This window comes from Puntigrus tetrazona, chromosome 8, assembly GCF_018831695.1.
Source record: "Puntigrus tetrazona isolate hp1 chromosome 8, ASM1883169v1, whole genome shotgun sequence".
Taxonomy (NCBI): Eukaryota; Metazoa; Chordata; class Actinopteri; order Cypriniformes; family Cyprinidae; genus Puntigrus; species Puntigrus tetrazona.
Genome location: NC_056706.1, coordinates 9851952 through 9868833, shown reverse-complemented (window position 1 = coordinate 9868833; position 16882 = coordinate 9851952). Strand labels below are relative to the sequence as shown.

General features: G+C 36.8%; 3 protein-coding genes across 6 annotated transcripts in view; 1 reads left to right on the top strand and 2 right to left on the bottom strand.

Moving 5' to 3' along the window:
- Positions 1-5635, bottom strand: part of fcho1 (FCH and mu domain containing endocytic adaptor 1) — a 37264-nt gene extending 31629 nt beyond the window's left edge. For 3 of the 4 annotated variants that reach the window (XM_043246902.1, XM_043246904.1, XM_043246906.1), the window contains exon 1: positions 5503-5635. The gene's annotated coding sequence lies outside the window, so the exon portion shown is untranslated. The remainder of the gene's footprint in view (positions 1-5502) is intronic. The other variant, XM_043246903.1, reaches the window with a different exon arrangement.
- Positions 5636-5937: 302 nt separating this feature from the next.
- On the bottom strand, positions 5938-12094 carry znf692 (zinc finger protein 692). The gene is made up of 12 exons (XM_043247780.1): positions 11495-12094; positions 10741-10935; positions 10352-10383; positions 8959-9453; positions 8816-8879; positions 8629-8706; positions 8453-8557; positions 8314-8364; positions 8037-8115; positions 7710-7824; positions 6834-6933; positions 5938-6654 (listed from the first exon to the last, which is right to left on the bottom strand). The coding sequence occupies exons 2-12, from the start codon at positions 10905-10907 to the stop codon at positions 6372-6374; spliced, it is 1569 nt and encodes a 522-aa protein (XP_043103715.1). The 5' UTR covers positions 10908-10935; positions 11495-12094; the 3' UTR covers positions 5938-6371.
- A 133-nt stretch (positions 12095-12227) lies between these two features.
- Positions 12228-16602, top strand: lpxn (leupaxin). Its single transcript, XM_043247781.1, has 9 exons — positions 12228-12363; positions 13153-13268; positions 14086-14117; positions 14244-14343; positions 14509-14763; positions 14852-15025; positions 15572-15653; positions 15805-15953; positions 16154-16602. Exons 1-9 carry the CDS (start codon positions 12267-12269, stop codon positions 16418-16420), a joined length of 1272 nt encoding a protein of 423 aa, XP_043103716.1. The 5' UTR covers positions 12228-12266; the 3' UTR covers positions 16421-16602.
- The last annotated feature ends 280 nt before the right edge of the window (positions 16603-16882 follow it).

Genomic DNA, 16882 nt, shown 5'->3' with positions numbered 1-16882 from the left:
TTCATTTACCAATGTATTAAATAATGACAACTGAAATACCATGGTCCAAAAAACATAGCAATTAGTCAATATCAGAGGAGAATAAATGTTTTTGCTGTAAACAGCAGTATTATTATTAACAACAGCACAATTGTGAGTGAATAATTCAATGATTCAATCATATAGACATGCAACATACTATCATACTAATCCTTCTTGCTCATCATAATATTTCTTCCATAAAAAGCTTGGTAAAGCTAGTAAGAGCAATATCTAATATCCAGTATGCTGGTATATCAGTGTTTTGAGTAAATATTTTGAAGTCACTCTTAAAATCATCAATTTAGAATCACACTCAAGCAACACTTCTGTCATTCATCACTCATAAAGACAAAGAGTCACTGAAAAATCTTTAACACTAATGCACAGATTGACTGGAAAGGGTAAACAAGTAGACAAGTAGACTGAATTAAACAGTTGAAAGTCTCAGTGCTGCTGGATCACTGCTCAACCAATTCAGTTCAATTCAATTCAAATACCTGCTGTAAAATTAAGTTGTTCACTCCCAGTCATCACGATTAAAGGACCTGGACTGGAAAACAAAATGTTAAAGGTTCAAATTCTCAAACGGGTGAAGGTCTTAAACCCCTCTAAAGTAAGTCTTAGGCACTTTAGATAGCAAATTATCTGCTATAAACTAATTAGCAATTAAGACAACATTGCATGTCACATCGCTGAACAGTACAGGCAAATGGCCTCACATGGACAACAGCCATATATCCTTCCACACCAACAGAGTCCAGCTTGTTTCTCTGTTGAGAATGAAACCACAGTCTCTGCCGGCTTTTGTGCTCTGCTGAATGCTGTTGTTGTTGTCAATAGTGCTCGAGCAAAGTCTATGACAGCAGGCCAGAGCTCACCTTCACCCGGTACATCACACAGCTGCATAAGCCGTGCGAGTGTGTGCAGAATTAACAACTGTACACAACACTTTGATTAATTCAGATCATTAAAGCATGTTTGTGCAGCCCAACAACATATTTAAATGACATAAACATATAAACATAGTCCTATTCTCTGGCAACGCTTACTGTTGCTTTCTCCGTTTTTTTGGGTCAACGTGCGTCTCATAAATGACCTAGATAGCAAATTTGATTAGGGTCTTCTGAATTCGGGGACAGTTGCATCTAAATGGTGCATTTACACGCCACTGGAGTTTCCCGTTAAGCAGTTTTTATTACTATGCCACTCAACAATTAGTCATGAGGAAATAAATAATTTTAATAAAACACTGTTCAATCGTTGATAAGGACAGCTGACAGTTTATGCTCAAAGCAGTTCAATGGTTCTTAAATTTGCTTCCCAGTTCTCGCCTTTACATACATGACCACATTTCGCCATTTACCAAATGCCAGAGGTCCACTATATGAAAACTCTTATCAATTTCATTTCAGAGACAGTTCTTCTGGTTTTAGTCTGTCTCAATTTGTTCTGTTTCTTCATGTCTTTCCGGACAGACTGAATGATTATGAGATCAGATCTCTGTGTTGAGAGAGATTTTGACTGTTGTCAGAGTCCTTGTGCAAACAAAAATCTCACAAATAAATGTATTTAATTGAATAATTTTAATAAAATCTCATTTTCATTTAAACTGAATCTAAAATACCTAAAAATACCTAAAACTACGACTGACATATAGACATATATTTTTAAAAAAGCAGCAAATAAAAATTAAATACTAAAGCCAGCTTTGTGTGAGTTATACAGAATAAATTGTCCACCAATGAACTCTGATTCATCATGTTACTTGATATCATACCACTTGCATTATCACAGTGGTTATCAGCCCATCTTATTTAAATAATTTTTTTAGTACTTCAAGTAGACTGGCATAATAACATTTTATCACTTGATGAAATACAGGGCTGTACGTTTCTGGCAACCATTAGGTTATACATTTTTTGGCATACATTTAATAGGATACATTTACAGTGCATGATTGACAGCAAACTACAGCATATGTTTTCTGTGATTTTGGGTATGTTTCTCACACAAAGCTACCACATGACTTTGGAAGACTTGTAATAAGATTCATACAGCCTTCCTAAGTGTTTAAATGATCATTAACTTTCCATAAAATCTCATTTTGAGTTTCATAGAAGAAAGTAACGAGGAGTACAGCATGATCAAATGACGACATTTTCATTTTTGGGTGAACCATTCCATTAAAACATTTAATTATAAACAGGCTGACACAAATTGATACTTATGGAAAAGTCCCACATCCAATTCATGTAACAATGACCCACAATCAAGCTAGGCTCAGAGCCACGTTTCCTTCTCCAGGCTTCTGTGTGCCTCTAGACAGCCCAGCAGACAGAAATCCTCCATCTGCCACAGGCTGCCAAGCTTTGCCCACAGGCGCTGTCCTGCTTGGCAGGGATGTAGGTGAGCCAGCAGCACTGACACACAACTACAAATCTTTCAACGCTGATCCTAACGACCACTAGTTGACAGAGGAAGACAAAACAAGTGACAGGAAAACTGGACTAGAATGACTGAAATGTAGATCTTTTACTCTGCTAAAATAAGATGATAATGAGAGAGTGCAGCAGGTTCCCTCTGATGAAGTCTATTCAATAGGAGTCCAATTCAAGCCGATTTAAATTTAAATGCAAAGTACTGTGCATCCCCCACCTCCCTCTCTCAGTCCTTCACTGCAGGTCTTCAGAGTCAGGGCTGTTTCTGAACGATCCCTCTAATCTCAAACCGCACTGGCGTTCACGTGTCTCGAATCTTTGGGCCCGATAATGGATCTACCTTGACTTAAAAATGTCAGACCGACTACAGCTCAGCAGGCCCCGTGTGGGGTTAAAGTATCCACTGCATGACCTGCAGTAAAGGAAGCTTAAAGCTGGAGATGAGATATAGAGCCCTTTCAAAGCTCTTCGCTTGAGTAAGAATCTGAATTATCCAGATGACTACAGGGTTCGAGCTCTAATCAATCTTTTATATAATGTGATATAGGAGGTGTGAAATAGCCTCCGAAACCAGTATGAAGCTTTTAACAGAGAGAAAGCTACATGCATGTTTGCGCTGGAGAGCCGTGCAGCACTGACTGATACATACAGAGGAAATGCTGTAATATCAGTCTTCTGTCCTGACATAAAAATTAAAGCACGTTTGCAAGACTCAGATGTCATCATACATTACCCAAAAACAAGATTATAACAGATTACAACAGATTAATCTGTCCCTTGCAGTGCTGTCAATGCAGATGCTGAATTTGTAACATGCTTTAAAAGTTTTAGTACAAGTAAAGTGCAATGCTAGTAGTGTTAAAAACCATGAAGTTTGGAAATGAAGAAAGCCAAAAGACATAATGTGAGTACTGACAGTGCAGAATCAAAATTTCAATTTGATCGCCCTATCAAAAATCATAAGTTTGATTTTATAATGTCTACGTTTACACCGAAACCTTAAAATATCATTAGGATGGTCTTCAAAAGGAAGGCAGACTACACGTAATAAATATAAAAACTGGAGGAAACCACAATCTCAAAACAATTAGAATACAATTATGCATCTTCATACCCAATATCTAGGGTTTATCAGTTTTCCATAACTTCACTTTTTTTTTCCCTACTCCTCCTGTAACTAGACTTTGCTCTCTTTTAATGCATGCAACATGAGGCGAGTATTTAATAGCTAATAATGTAAAATGAACACACAAACTGATGTATAACTGTCAGTTACATAACTGAATTGAATAGAAACACTTGGTTATCAAATTTTTGTTAATCAGTTTAATTCATAATTATTTTATAAATCAGTCTATTTATCCAATGTTTGTTTCTTTTTTCTTTTAGTGGTCACTCAACTCGAGAATCTCTTGAAATTTTTCCTGGACCACAATCTGACAAGAATCAGCATTACAGGAATCAGACGGTTGAACGGTTTGTTCAATTGTTTTTAAAATCACTCCTCCATTCATTCCTATCTTGGCCACATCTCAGTGCTCTCAAGTACGTCTTATTTGTCTTTGTTATTTGTCTTTGTTATTTGTCTCGTTTGTGTACAACACATCTCTGGGTTCTTTTAAGGACAGACAAAACAAGAACAAGTCGATACACACACTCAAAGAGACAATCTGAATCTGCATCACAAGACTCTTATCATGAGGTGGGAATACCATGCTGCGCTTTTACAAAACGCACTGCAAGAGATCACACAGTGAAGTTAGATAGTAGAGTACAGTGTATATGAGCCCCAGGATCTGTGTTGAACAACAACTCAGCTTTGAAAGCTCTTTTGACTTTGTGGGAATATGCAAAAACTAGCCTGCAGCCATATTCCACAAATCTACAACCACATGGCACTATAGCTCAGGATATGACACTGTGCACCAAGTGTTTCTAGAAATAAACTGCCACACTTCCGGACAGGCGTCTGGCCACTTCTAGAGAGATTTCTCCTGATCCACTTCATCAAGGATGACAGAGACATTATATAATTTGCAAAACATGTAATACGTCCTTTAATGCATGAAATTCGAGCTTATAATAAGTGAATAAGTTGCTAATATACTTATTCATTACATATTTTCTATATAATTCATGAAAAAGCATGTTAACTCTCTGGGGTCCGTTCTATTACTGTTATTTTTCATTTAAACATGTGTCACTTAATGGAAATATAAGTTTAATACAGTATCTATTCACTTCCAGTTGCTGTTGCTGATACCCATTTCAGTTTTACTGACTATTCTATACTAGGATCTAAAACATACCTACAAATAAAGCTGGGACAGATACAAATATTAATGCCAAATGAAAAGCTAACCGTAAATTTAGGTTTAAATTTAGATTCAACTGGGAAAGCAAAGAAATGAGCACCTGTATGTAATGAATAAATACTAGTGTTAGATGGAATTGGTCACTATTGGAATAAATACTGTCCTAGTATCTAAATGTATAGTTGCTAGTTAAACGAAACAGAACAATGTGGATTCTTTACTAATATTTTAAAATAAGCATCAATAACAAATGCTGATACTAGATAGTTCGTTGGAATGTCAAGATAAAATATACAGCATAAAACGCATACAGTTAACAAACATTTTAAAGTGCACAACTTTTACAGTCCACCTAAGAGACACAAAATCTCCACTACTTTGCCCATCATTATTCTGTCACAGCAACTTCCTTCCACAAAGCACCGTGTCTAAAGTCTTTGTTCTAGACAGAGGAAATATATGCACGCACTGATGGAGAACAGCACAACGCATGCTGTGCGCTGCCAGCCCAAACTGAAACTGACCTTGCTGGAAATGATCAACCTTTCGCTTCACAATGCTGACAAACTGAAACAGAGATGCTACGCTGGGGAAAGCCTCACTGTCAGTGACACACACGATGCGCTGCCTAGCGCCGGACGCCTATTATGTTGCATTCCAGGTAAAATGTTTCAACAGCATAACCAGTGACTTCATACTGTGCGTAGAAACGTAAAAAAGTGTGTTACCTGGTTGCGGTTTCAGTAAAAACAACGTGGCTCATTTTCATCGCCGGTAAACGCCGGTAGTTGTTCCGACCGTGCCGCGTTCAATGTGTTTCGGAGAGTACAAGGTTTGAACTAACAGTTGACAGTGTTCGAAACGCCCCACCCACCTGCGCTCCTATTGGTTCACCTTTCCCGTCACTCAACCGTCACCGGAGCAAAACTGTGTAGGCATGGCAACTGCGTTTTCAATGCCGCTTTTCTTAGCCAATAGCATAACGGTTAAATTTCAAAAGGCAACGCCCACCTGCCAAGGACAAGAGTCATTGGACAAATCGTTCGTCATTCAAAGTAAGTGTTTACAAAAGGCGGGAACCCTTGAGTTCGATTATTGTAATGTATGCAAATTCACTTATTTTCCGAAAATGAAGACAAACCGCTGAGCAAATATTTTCTGGATATTTTATAAAATAAGCACACAATTCCACCACAAAATGAATATTACAATTGTATTAATATTAATATTAAAATCAAATTTAATAAAAAATGACAAATTTAAACGCAGTTTCAACAAATTGACAATTAATGGATAATGCCCATATTATTCTAAAGGCTCATAATATTACCCATGAACAATAAGTTAATAAATTATCATCATTAAATTTGTCATTAATAATTAATACACTGACCTAAGTATGCTGATTAGGGTAATTTAACATAAATACAGCTTCTGCACAATGGCAAAACAAGACATATTTAAAAAACAACACACACACATAAAAAAAAATATATGCATCACTTGGCAATTTCTTAGCTTTTTTTTTTTTGACAGTTTGCTCAAGGTCAAGGATGCACAAATTGTTAGATTTAATTAAAATACTACATAACAAATGTTATTCTACAGCAGTGTGATTGTCTGAAGCAGAAGGGGAAGATCCGCTGTGCCCCGAGGGATGCAGGAGTGGGTCAGAGGGAGGAAGGGGAAGAGTCAGTTCCGGAGTGGCTGTATTATAGTCTGGGTGGCTCTTGCTACGGTGAGCCGTGACATTGTCTCTTTTTTCGAAGCGGCGACCGCATATCTCACAGGGGAACTGGTACGTGCTCTCAGCATTGTGCTTTCGCATGTGCCAATTCAGAGAGGCTTTCTGTCGACAGGTAAAGCCACACACCTCACACCTGAGAAAGAGACGGGGCCGGTTAGATCTGGAGCTGAAAACTGTAGTAGCAAAGCCTTGAACAACGCAGTTGTTTTGTTAAATATTGATGGGATGTTCGCGTAAAAGTTAGTTTTGGAGTAAAGCAAGTTTTGGTGTAAACAAAGGGCCTAGTGCACGTGTGTCTGGTGAAACTCATACTGCAGCGGTTTCTCTCCGGTGTGTATCCTGCGATGGATGATCAGGTTACTGCTGGTTCGGAACGCCCGGGCACAGAACTCACAGATGTAGTCTCTCTGATCTCACACACACACAGAATCAGAAAGAGAGAACCACAGCATGAAAAACACTAATTCATGCTATTTAATGTAATACGGTGGCTTTGCCTCCAAATACAGTTTTTACATTAGATAACAACGACAAAAAATGCTATATGCCAACAATATTACTAGTATTAATGTTATATTAAATAAAAAAATAGCACTATATATATATATTATATATAGTATATATATATATTATATTATATATTGCTTTACCTTCTATAACTGTTCATAGTTTTTTTGGGAATAACTTTATATTAAGCGTTTCTATCTATGATGTACTAACATTTAATATAATAATTTGATACAATGCACTTATTTTGTACGTACATGTTTTTATAGTGTACTTACAGTTACAAACCTAACCATACCACCAAACCGGTCCCTAATCTTACCAGTATTCTACCTCAATAGTAGGAAAAAAAAACAATGTAAAAAAAGCTATTTTTTTATTTAAGTGCATATAGTAGTACTTAATGGCACCTAGTAAATAATGGGACCCATTTCTTTTAGATTTATTTTTCCCCTTTTTGCCATCTCTTTAATCGCCTACCAAAAATGAATTTTTGTCTGATTAGATACACAACCTTGGGTAGTAACAACAAAACACGTGGAAAGTGTTTTTTTCTCTTTTAAAAACCTATATCTAGACACATCAATGCATGCATATACTCATCTACTTTGTATATAGCGCCTGTACAGAAGTACACTGGACATTTATCACAAACATCATTCATGTGGACTAAAAACTCACTACTATGTAACTTTTCATGCTCCTTCAGATGCTTCTTAAAGTTGAATGACTTGCTGCAGGTGGGGTGTGAGCAGATGAAGGTCTTCTGCTGGAGATGCTGGTACTTGACGTGATGCTGTGGAGAAGAACAGATTGTGAGGTACTTCGCCCTCCCGTCGGTGTTCACGCTTTTCCATAAAACCTTGCGGTCATCATATTTCTAAATTAAATGAAGTTTATTTTCTCACGGATCAGTGCAGAATAATGGAAGTTAGGAGTTCTTCGCTCTCAGACTTGTTTTAGTCTGGTTAAGATTAATGGACGTGTCAATACTAACTCGGCACTCACATTCAGATACTGTCGACTGGAGAAAATCTTATCGCAGCCTTCAAACTCACAGGGCAAAATGACTTTGGATGTTGATTTTCTGCAAAAACACAGATAAGTTATCTAATTATGACGTTAACAGATAATACAAAATACATAAATGACTGCTCAAATATTTAAAACATACATAACTATACATAAAAAACTACAGAAATATAAAATGCTATATAAATGTTTTAACACTTATACAATACATATATAACTAATATATTTATCTTGGTTAAATTAAATAACAAACCGTTTTCTTTTGCCACCAATCTGGGACACATCATCTTTCAGTAATTGTGGCCTGGAGAGAAAAATGTGCAAAATTTTATGGTACCATACAACTTACTGGCAAGCAAAATAGAGAAATATGTGCCGTCAGATAAATTCACCTTATATTTTTAAGTGTTCCTGCCTTTTTGTTGTGTGCGTCAGGAGGATCAGCTTTACTTTGGGCCCCTCTGTTGGTTAAATTCAGCACTGCAGCTTCCTCATTGCTAGGAGACAGACAGTTAGTTTAAGGCCTCTTTCAGTCAAGTGTTTCAGTACAAATGAGTAGAACACATACATATCAGTGGGACTTTGGTTTTCAATTGAAACTCCTGCAGGTCGATCTACTGTCAGCTCATCGCTGTCTGCCGGGGATCTAACAGTCAAAAAATAAATAAATAAATAAAAAAATCAAAGAGACTGAAACAAACTGAAACAAAATATTATAAATACAGCTAAACAACCAAATATGCAAAGATTTATACCCATGCTCTGAATGTAAATAGTCAACAGCCACATTTCCTTCCTGTGTCTCAGGAGTCATAACACCTTAACACATGGTTATAGTTAGATCTCGAATAACAAAAACAGCTCGTGTGTTTGAGAAAGATACCTAAAAAACAATCACCTGTATTCTTGTTTTCCATAAACGTTTCAGCCCTTGTGTTGTGTTTCTGTTCCAAGTCATTTGTGCTAACTTTAGCATTTTCTTGTTGTTGTTGTTTGGTTTTTAATCTGGTCATCACTTCTTGTCTTTCCATGTCCGTGTCTGGCTCCTTCTGCCGCCTCCTGCCTCGTTGTTTAAGTTTCTTTGGGCTAAGTGTAGTTCTATCACCTTGATTTTTCGATGTCGTTATCTTCTTAAGAGGAGACCACAAAAAATGATGTCCATTTTCACAGGTGTATTTAAGACACATGTCCACCTCGGATGAGTCTTTGGACTCAGCTTCTCTTGTCCCTGCAGCAAGAGAGCTCTGATCTCGCTCTGTTGTTTTTTTGACTGTGGCCGAATGCAGGACAGGGGGAAGGGGACATGTCTGTCCATGCTTGTGGACCATCAGAATGAGTTCCTGCAAAGTCTCCTTGGTAGACGACAAAGTGCTTTGCTCCCCTTTCATATGCCCTAAAGAAATCCAATATATAACCAGAGTAGACATTTCACATTTATACACACACCAAATGCATGTAACTAACAGATTTTGTGAGAATAGGGAAGTATACGCTATAACCCTAAAAATAATGACATAGAGGAACAATATCACTGGAATCACTTTCAGAATGCTGCATTTGTGAACTTCATTGTGCACTGGCATGCATGGTAATGCATTTATCATTGTAGTTATCCTCAGGCTTGTATGTTCGCTGGTGTGGTACAAATGTGGATTGAAATCAATAGACAAATTGTTTAATAAATGGCAATCCTTGGTTTCAAAAATATTTGCAAAAATACCAATAAACAGAACTTCACTGTTCATTGGTATGGAGGCTTATCATTCTAGTTATCCAAATACTATAGTTTTCATTTTTGGTGTCAACGAATCTTTATTGAGTATTTTTGTCTTTTTTTCCAGGTATAAATATCTAAGACATTATACAACCAAGATATATACCAATATATTTTCTGAAAGGAAAAAGTTATCAATATTAAGCGAGTTTATGGCTGAAGCATAAATAAATATTAGTGAGGTGTAAAAATAAACAATTCAAAGGGAAAACAAGATTGTCTCATTCCACTGGAGGAGCCATAATCTAATTGTAATACATTTTTTAGAAAATAATATATCGTATCTTGTAATTTTCATTCTTAAATGCATTTCGATTTGGGATATGTGTAATGGACAACAACAATACTAAAAATGGAGATCCTTTTGCATCTTTTGAATGTTTAACAACACAAAATATGTTTCATTTACTTCATAGTAATATAATTGATAAATGATAAAGTATTCTACAGTAAACGATGTCTTGACTTGTCTTTTTGATGGTGAGCTATGCCTTTAAGGAGGGAGTCAGTGGTTTACCTGAGCACTTCATGCAAACTCTTGAAGCATAGCTGCAAAACATAAAGCAAATGTCATCATCAGTTAGACCACATTTTATCTACAGTAAAACACTTCACTCAGCACCAAAAGGCCTGGCTGTCAGCCAAACCTAAATATGTTTAAAACTCCAAGTTCATCTGTGCTTTTCTGCCTATACTTTTTTTTTAAGATCACTCATAATTCCTGTCTTTTCCCTGTATGATTTGGAGCTGGATTAGAACAACTGGAAAAGTCTCATCTTCAAAGCCAGAATCAACAACTGCAGATGCAATTCAACAGGAATTCCAGAGCGCTCATCCAACGAACTGTCATCTAGTGGGTCTAAGGGTAACTGTATCTCCCTGCAGGACAGGATGACTGTATTATACCTCTCCAGCAGATACTGAGCGAACTCTGAGTGAAGAGAGAAGCCCAGTTCCTCTTTGAGTTGACACCAGCTCAGCATACACGAGCCCAGCCGCACGCGAGACTTACTCCTGCGGGCATCCAGCTCCCTGCGCCGCTGACTGCTCTGAGTGTCTTTATAGGACGGCATCGCACTGACAGGTGCCACTCAAACGACACTGAAGATGAAGAGAGAAATCAGGTGAAGATAATGAGTTTGTATGTGCGCTGCTGTAGTACATATGTGGACTGTAGTCAACAGAGAGATTCATAAATTGTTAATAAACAATAAATGGCAATCAGTGGTTTCCAAAATGTCATATTTGCAGTAATATCAAAACGTAATGGTGCTGTAAAAGCACTGTAATGGTTACAATTATAGCTCAGGTTGATAAATAAATGTCTCCGCTATTAAATTATTAATATTAATTCACCATGACTACTGTAAAATTATTTAAATTGGAGTAAATTTGCAGCCTTGTCAAACATTTAGACATAGTTTTCTGTATTTATTTAACAGAAAAGTTATATAATAAAAACAGTTCATATAAAAGGTCATTTATGCTCTGAAACATTAAGTGTTTTGTATGAAAACACAAACACACGTTTTAAAAGTTTCAGGCTATGTTCATCATGGATAGCGCTACCAGCAGCTGCTCTCACGCCTCATTTTATTTATATGTATAATAATATGTCTTAAGATGACAACTTATAAGTAGCAATAAACCAATGACATACCTTAAATAAGACCCTGAGCGACAGTGTTGGCGGGGCCCACTTGCTCAAACCGTTGCCCTTTTAAGGAAGACCCGTTTTGTCGATCAACTCAGGCTATCGTTAAAGTCGGTATAAAAAGTATTAAAAATATCTCGGGATGAAAGAGATGCTGCACAGAAAATTGTAAATATTGCCTGAATTCATCTTCTCGATGCGATCATGTGAAATATGTCATCCGTTCTACATTATTATGTCAAGCGAGATGCAAAAACAGAAAGCAGATAGGACGTTTCCTGTCCCACAAGTCTTCGCGGCACAGCTAGGATCTATGGGAAATGTAGTGCGAAAATGATCATCGAGAGGTTTAATCGTTTAAAAACTTGATCTAAGTTATTTTTAAGAAGTATAGCCGCGGGAACAAAAACATTTTTCTGTTTATCTTTCTTAAGCAAACTTAATACACTGTGTGTCTTGATTTCAATAGCCTATATTTTACACATTTAACATTTTCTGGAATACAGACTAAACACACTTAGTTTTGCAATACCACAACATATATTACTACTACAACTAGCATAATAAGTGTAATAAAATAAAGTATTTGAGTAAATGGGCAAACACTCATCTAATTTCTATAAAATGGTTCACACAGCCACAAAGTCATTTAAAGTTCTTGTAAGCAAATTCTAGCAAAAGTGCAACAGGCTAAAAGAGATAAGAAGTGTAACGACAAGAACTCAAAAAGGAAGCAACATCAGTTTCACATTTGACATCGGGCTCAACCCACAGCTGCATGTATCAGATCACCCTACCACACATGCTCACTAGGAACACACAACGCACGCTGCTTACCTCTCATCTCACAGCCCAGACCACAATGGACGAACTCGGTGAGTGCTTCAATGATTTCTATTCTGTATGTTATTGTAACAGCAAAGTCTTAATAAGTGTAAAGATGTAACATATTTGCAATCCCAAGACTGAGATTAGCAGTTTATTTTCTATTATTTTACTACAATTCTGGTAGTCTCGTTTAGACTGTGACCTATTCGTGCAAGCAGGTATTTGGTATAGGCCTACTCGTATTAGAGTGAAACACTCATCAGCATGGCACACATTTCAATGCAACTAGTGCATAATCAGTGAAAAGCTGTGACATTTTAGGAAATAGACAAAACACTTTAATGCTGTTGAACCTGAAGATGTAACAGGATGTAACAGGTTTGAATACAGGTTTGTGATACAAAAAAAAAAAACTATATATAGACATATATATATATATAGGGAGGGAATCTTTCTTCTCTGCATAAATATATTATGATTATAGAATAAACGGATGTTCTTGTGAAGGATTTTTTTATACTCCCATTTTCTTGGTATTTTGGCAGAAGTGAGTCAGATAACCAGTGTCTGTATTTCTATATTTCCATGTCAGCAAAAAAGTGCGTAAAAAGTTTGAAATTCATGTGTTTTTTACTTTATGTTCTGCATCCGTTGCGATGACAGCAACATGCCTTTTCACTTCCTCAGGAAATGACACAGATTACTAACGTACAGCGACTTTCCTTTAGTTCAATCACAGCCTCGATTACTTCAGTGCAGCATGTTTTTTTTTTTGGTTTGTGTATGTGTCAAAGTTCGTGTTCAGGTGTTTGACATGTGTGTATCTGATATTGCAGACATGCTTTTAGAGGAGTTGGCTCAGAACTCCACCCAGACTTCTGCACCCATTCCACCCAAAACTCTCCAACTGGGAGCCTCGGTTAAAAGTAACAACATATCCCAGCTTGAACAAGTAATTACATTTCAGGCCGACTCATTTTCAAATTAAATTTAAATATGAATTTGAAAAGCATTCAAATTTCAAAAACACGCAGTTTGGGGCTGGTAAGATTAGTCTCTCTAAGCTCATATTATTACATTTTTTTTTTTTTATAATTCGTTAAACATATTTTGAAGTATAAACTATTCTTGTGACAATAAAGCTGAATTTTCAGAATTACTACCAGTCTTCAGTGTCCCATGATTCTTTAGAAATCATTCTGAAAGGCTGATTTGGTGCTCAGGAAACATTTCTGATCATCTTCAATGCTGAAAACACTTGTGCTTATTTTTGTGGAAACCATGATGCTTTTTTTATTCTGTCAGAAGTCAAAAGAAGCATTTATCTGCTATCATGTAGCGCTGTGAAATAATTAATCACATCCAAAATAAAAATTGTTGTTTAATCAAGATGTGTTTGTACTGTGTATATTTAAATACACAGAGATACAGTATATATTTGGAAATTATTTAAACATATTTTCATGTAATTTATATTTTATACAAACATATTTATTATATAAGCATAACTTGCTTTTCTTAAACATATACATGTATGTGTGTGTATTTACATAATAAAAGAAACAGTACACACTCATATATTTTTTTGAACAAAAACTAATTTGACAGCACAAATATAAATAATGTCTCAATCCAATACATCCTTGTCACATTAAAATATGAACTTTTACCAAAACAAAAACATTTTACCAACCCCAAACTTTAAACAGGTAAATATCTACAGTATTTAGGCACAAACTGATTCTAATGTCTTTCTCCTCCCATTACAGACCGGTCCAGGAAAGCCATGTAATCCTTACAGGTATATCCTTCCCTCTCCAAAATCTGGAGTAGAAAGGGCCAGTCTGTTGACGTATCTTATTTATCATACCTTTTGGCATTCATGGTGTCCAGCAGTTTAATAATAAGCAGAATCTTTTTTTCCTAGTGTGGTTCCGGTCCCTGTGGAGGCCGGAGTGATGAGTCCTGGCACAGCTACACGAGAGCTGGACTCCATCATGAATGATCTGCTAGGGCTAGGCCTGGAGGTGAGCGCAACGTGAGGTGGACATGTTTGTTAAACCGCTATTGCACATTATGAGTATGGCCAGAAGAGGGCAGTATAAACATATTAAAGTTTCTAATTTATGTCCCCTTGTCAATTGCAGTAAGTAAGTCACTGAAATAGTCCAGAAATGCTTTGTTTTGTGTAGATTCTGGAACCAGTTCCCACATCCAACCCGCCTCCATTGGCTCACAAATCAATGAAAGGCAAAAAAACGGAGGAAAATAAAGGAAGTGATGGTGGACAGGAACCACAGCATCCTCCTCTGTCAGAGAAAGCATCCAAGAATGTGGATGCTATAGACGACTTGCTGGGCTCTCTCACCTCAGACATGGAGAAAATGGGGGTCCAGACAGCTGCCAAAGGCCACTGTGCTTCTTGTGGCAAGTGTATAGCTGGGAAGGTACTAGAAAGACGCAGAAGGACAATCTGCAAGTTGCTAATCAGATTTTGGTACTGACAAACACGTCGTCCTGTATTCCATACTGCAGATGATCACAGCTCTGGGTCAGGTGTGGCATCCCGAACACTTTGTGTGCACGGCATGCAGGGAGGAACTGGGCACGTGCGGTTTCTTTGAGAGAGATGGCAAGCCGTACTGTGAGAAAGACTACCAGAACCTCTTCTCCCCTCGCTGTGCTTACTGCAAGGGTCCTATTATTCAGGTGACCTATTTAACCTCTGAAAGCTACTTGTTAGAATTTCCTCAGGCATGTTAACAGAAAATTGTAAAAGCAGCAATTTATTATAAATTATTACTATTAGTATTATAGGTAAACAATTTCAAACAATTAATTGTGTGTGTTTAGTATATGAAATATGACATTTTGAAATAAGTTGCAAGAAAGAAAATATCTTTTTCTTTTTTAGATAAACCTGTATATATATATATATATATATATATATATATATATATATATATATATATATATATATATATATATATATATATAATTACTGTCTTTTCATAAAAATCGAATATTAATTTATGTATTATATATATATATATATATATATATATATATATATATATATATATATATATATATATATATATATATATACTATATCTAGACTATATTTGAATTTAAATAGCAATAAAATGCAATACTAGTATAATGTGGAATGTGATTTTAAACTCTTTCACTTCACTTCACAAATAAATTATTTTAGAAAATCAAGCAGATGGTCATTTATTGTGTTTTGCACAGAACATTCTGACAGCGATGGATCAAACATGGCACCCAGAACATTTTTTCTGCAGCCACTGTGGAAATGTGTTTGGACCTGATGGTGAGACAACTGCAGCTTTATCAATTAAACTAAAACAATTTATCACCCCGCGAACGCCAAGAACGTCCCACACCACACATTCTGTGAGTCAGCAGATCTGGCCGTCGTTTGAGAAACATCCGTTTGTGCTGAACGGATCTGTCTTTTCCAGGGTTTATGGAGAGAGATGGTAAACCATATTGCTCTAGGGATTTCTACCGTCTCTTTGCACCCAAATGCTCCGGCTGTGGAGAGCCAGTGAAGGAGAACTATCTGTCTGCAGCCAATGGAACCTGGCACCCTGACTGCTTTGTCTGTGCGGTGAGTGAATTAGTGGCGTTGAAGGCTGGAATGCAATACGGTCATGTGACTCACTCCTTATAAATAAGGAATATGGAGTCAGTCAGTCTGTACTATTGTGTGAGCTTCAAAGGTGAATTCTTCACCTGCCTAATCTATCATTCCAGAACATTCCTCTTCATTAAATGTTTCTTTAATACCCACTTTCTACATTTATCCAGGACTGCCTGAAGCCTTTTACAGACGGTTGCTTCCTGGAGTTGAACGGTCGGCCCCTCTGTTCCCTGCACTATCACTCCAGACAGGGCACTCTGTGTGGGACCTGCGGAGAGCCCATCTCGGGTCGCTGCATCGCTGCTCTGGACCGCAAGTTTCACCCTGAACACTTTGTGTGTGCGTTCTGTCTTCGGCAACTGAGTCAGGGAGTGTTTAAGGAGCAGGGAGGGAAGCCGTACTGTTCGGTTTGTCATGCCAAACTCTTCGTGTGAAAAATCACATTTCTCACTTGAATACAATCTTTCAGAGCAGGGGTTCTCAACCTTTTCGAGAACCCCCCCACCTACAAAATAATACAAATGAATATACTAATATATTAGAAAATATATGAAAATTGGATTCCGGGATTGTTAAAGCTTGTATTTTCCTCAATAAAAACTGTATAAAAATTAAACTTCAGTTTCCATCTTGATTTTTTTATTTTTGGCATTTCAATATGGATTATTTTAACATATTAGTTTTTGTATGTTTAAATGTCACACTGTTGTCCCCTGAGGCCCCTGATTCACTCACTGGGAACCGCTGTTTTAGAAAGAAATAGCAATGAAGGAGTAATACATACACCATTTTTTTCTACTTTGTTTCACGGGGGGAAAAAAATCTAAACTTTTTAGAGAAGTCAAATGCAAGTTGTAGTCAGAAAACATCTTGAAAATGTATTGTAAACTTTATTA

What these genes read in the sequence shown, in the direction of transcription:
- lpxn (XM_043247781.1), top strand. Translation starts at nt 12,267, where the DNA reads ATGTATCAGATCACCCTACCACACATGCTCACTAGGAACACACAACGC. An exon ending in GCAAGGGTCCTATTATTCAG is followed by an intron (nt 15,026 to 15,571) that starts GTGACCTATTTA and finishes TGTTTTGCACAG; the next exon opens with AACATTCTGACAGCGATGGA. An exon ending in AAATGTGTTTGGACCTGATG is followed by an intron (nt 15,654 to 15,804) that starts GTGAGACAACTG and finishes TGTCTTTTCCAG; the next exon opens with GGTTTATGGAGAGAGATGGT.
- znf692 (XM_043247780.1), bottom strand. Translation starts at nt 10,907, where the DNA reads ATGCCGTCCTATAAAGACACTCAGAGCAGTCAGCGGCGCAGGGAGCTG. An exon ending in TATTTACATTCAGAGCATGG is followed by an intron (nt 8,707 to 8,815) that starts GTATAAATCTTT and finishes TTTGACTGTTAG; the next exon opens with ATCCCCGGCAGACAGCGATG. An exon ending in GCATGAAAAGTTACATAGTA is followed by an intron (nt 6,934 to 7,709) that starts GTGAGTTTTTAG and finishes TGTGTGTGTGAG; the next exon opens with ATCAGAGAGACTACATCTGT.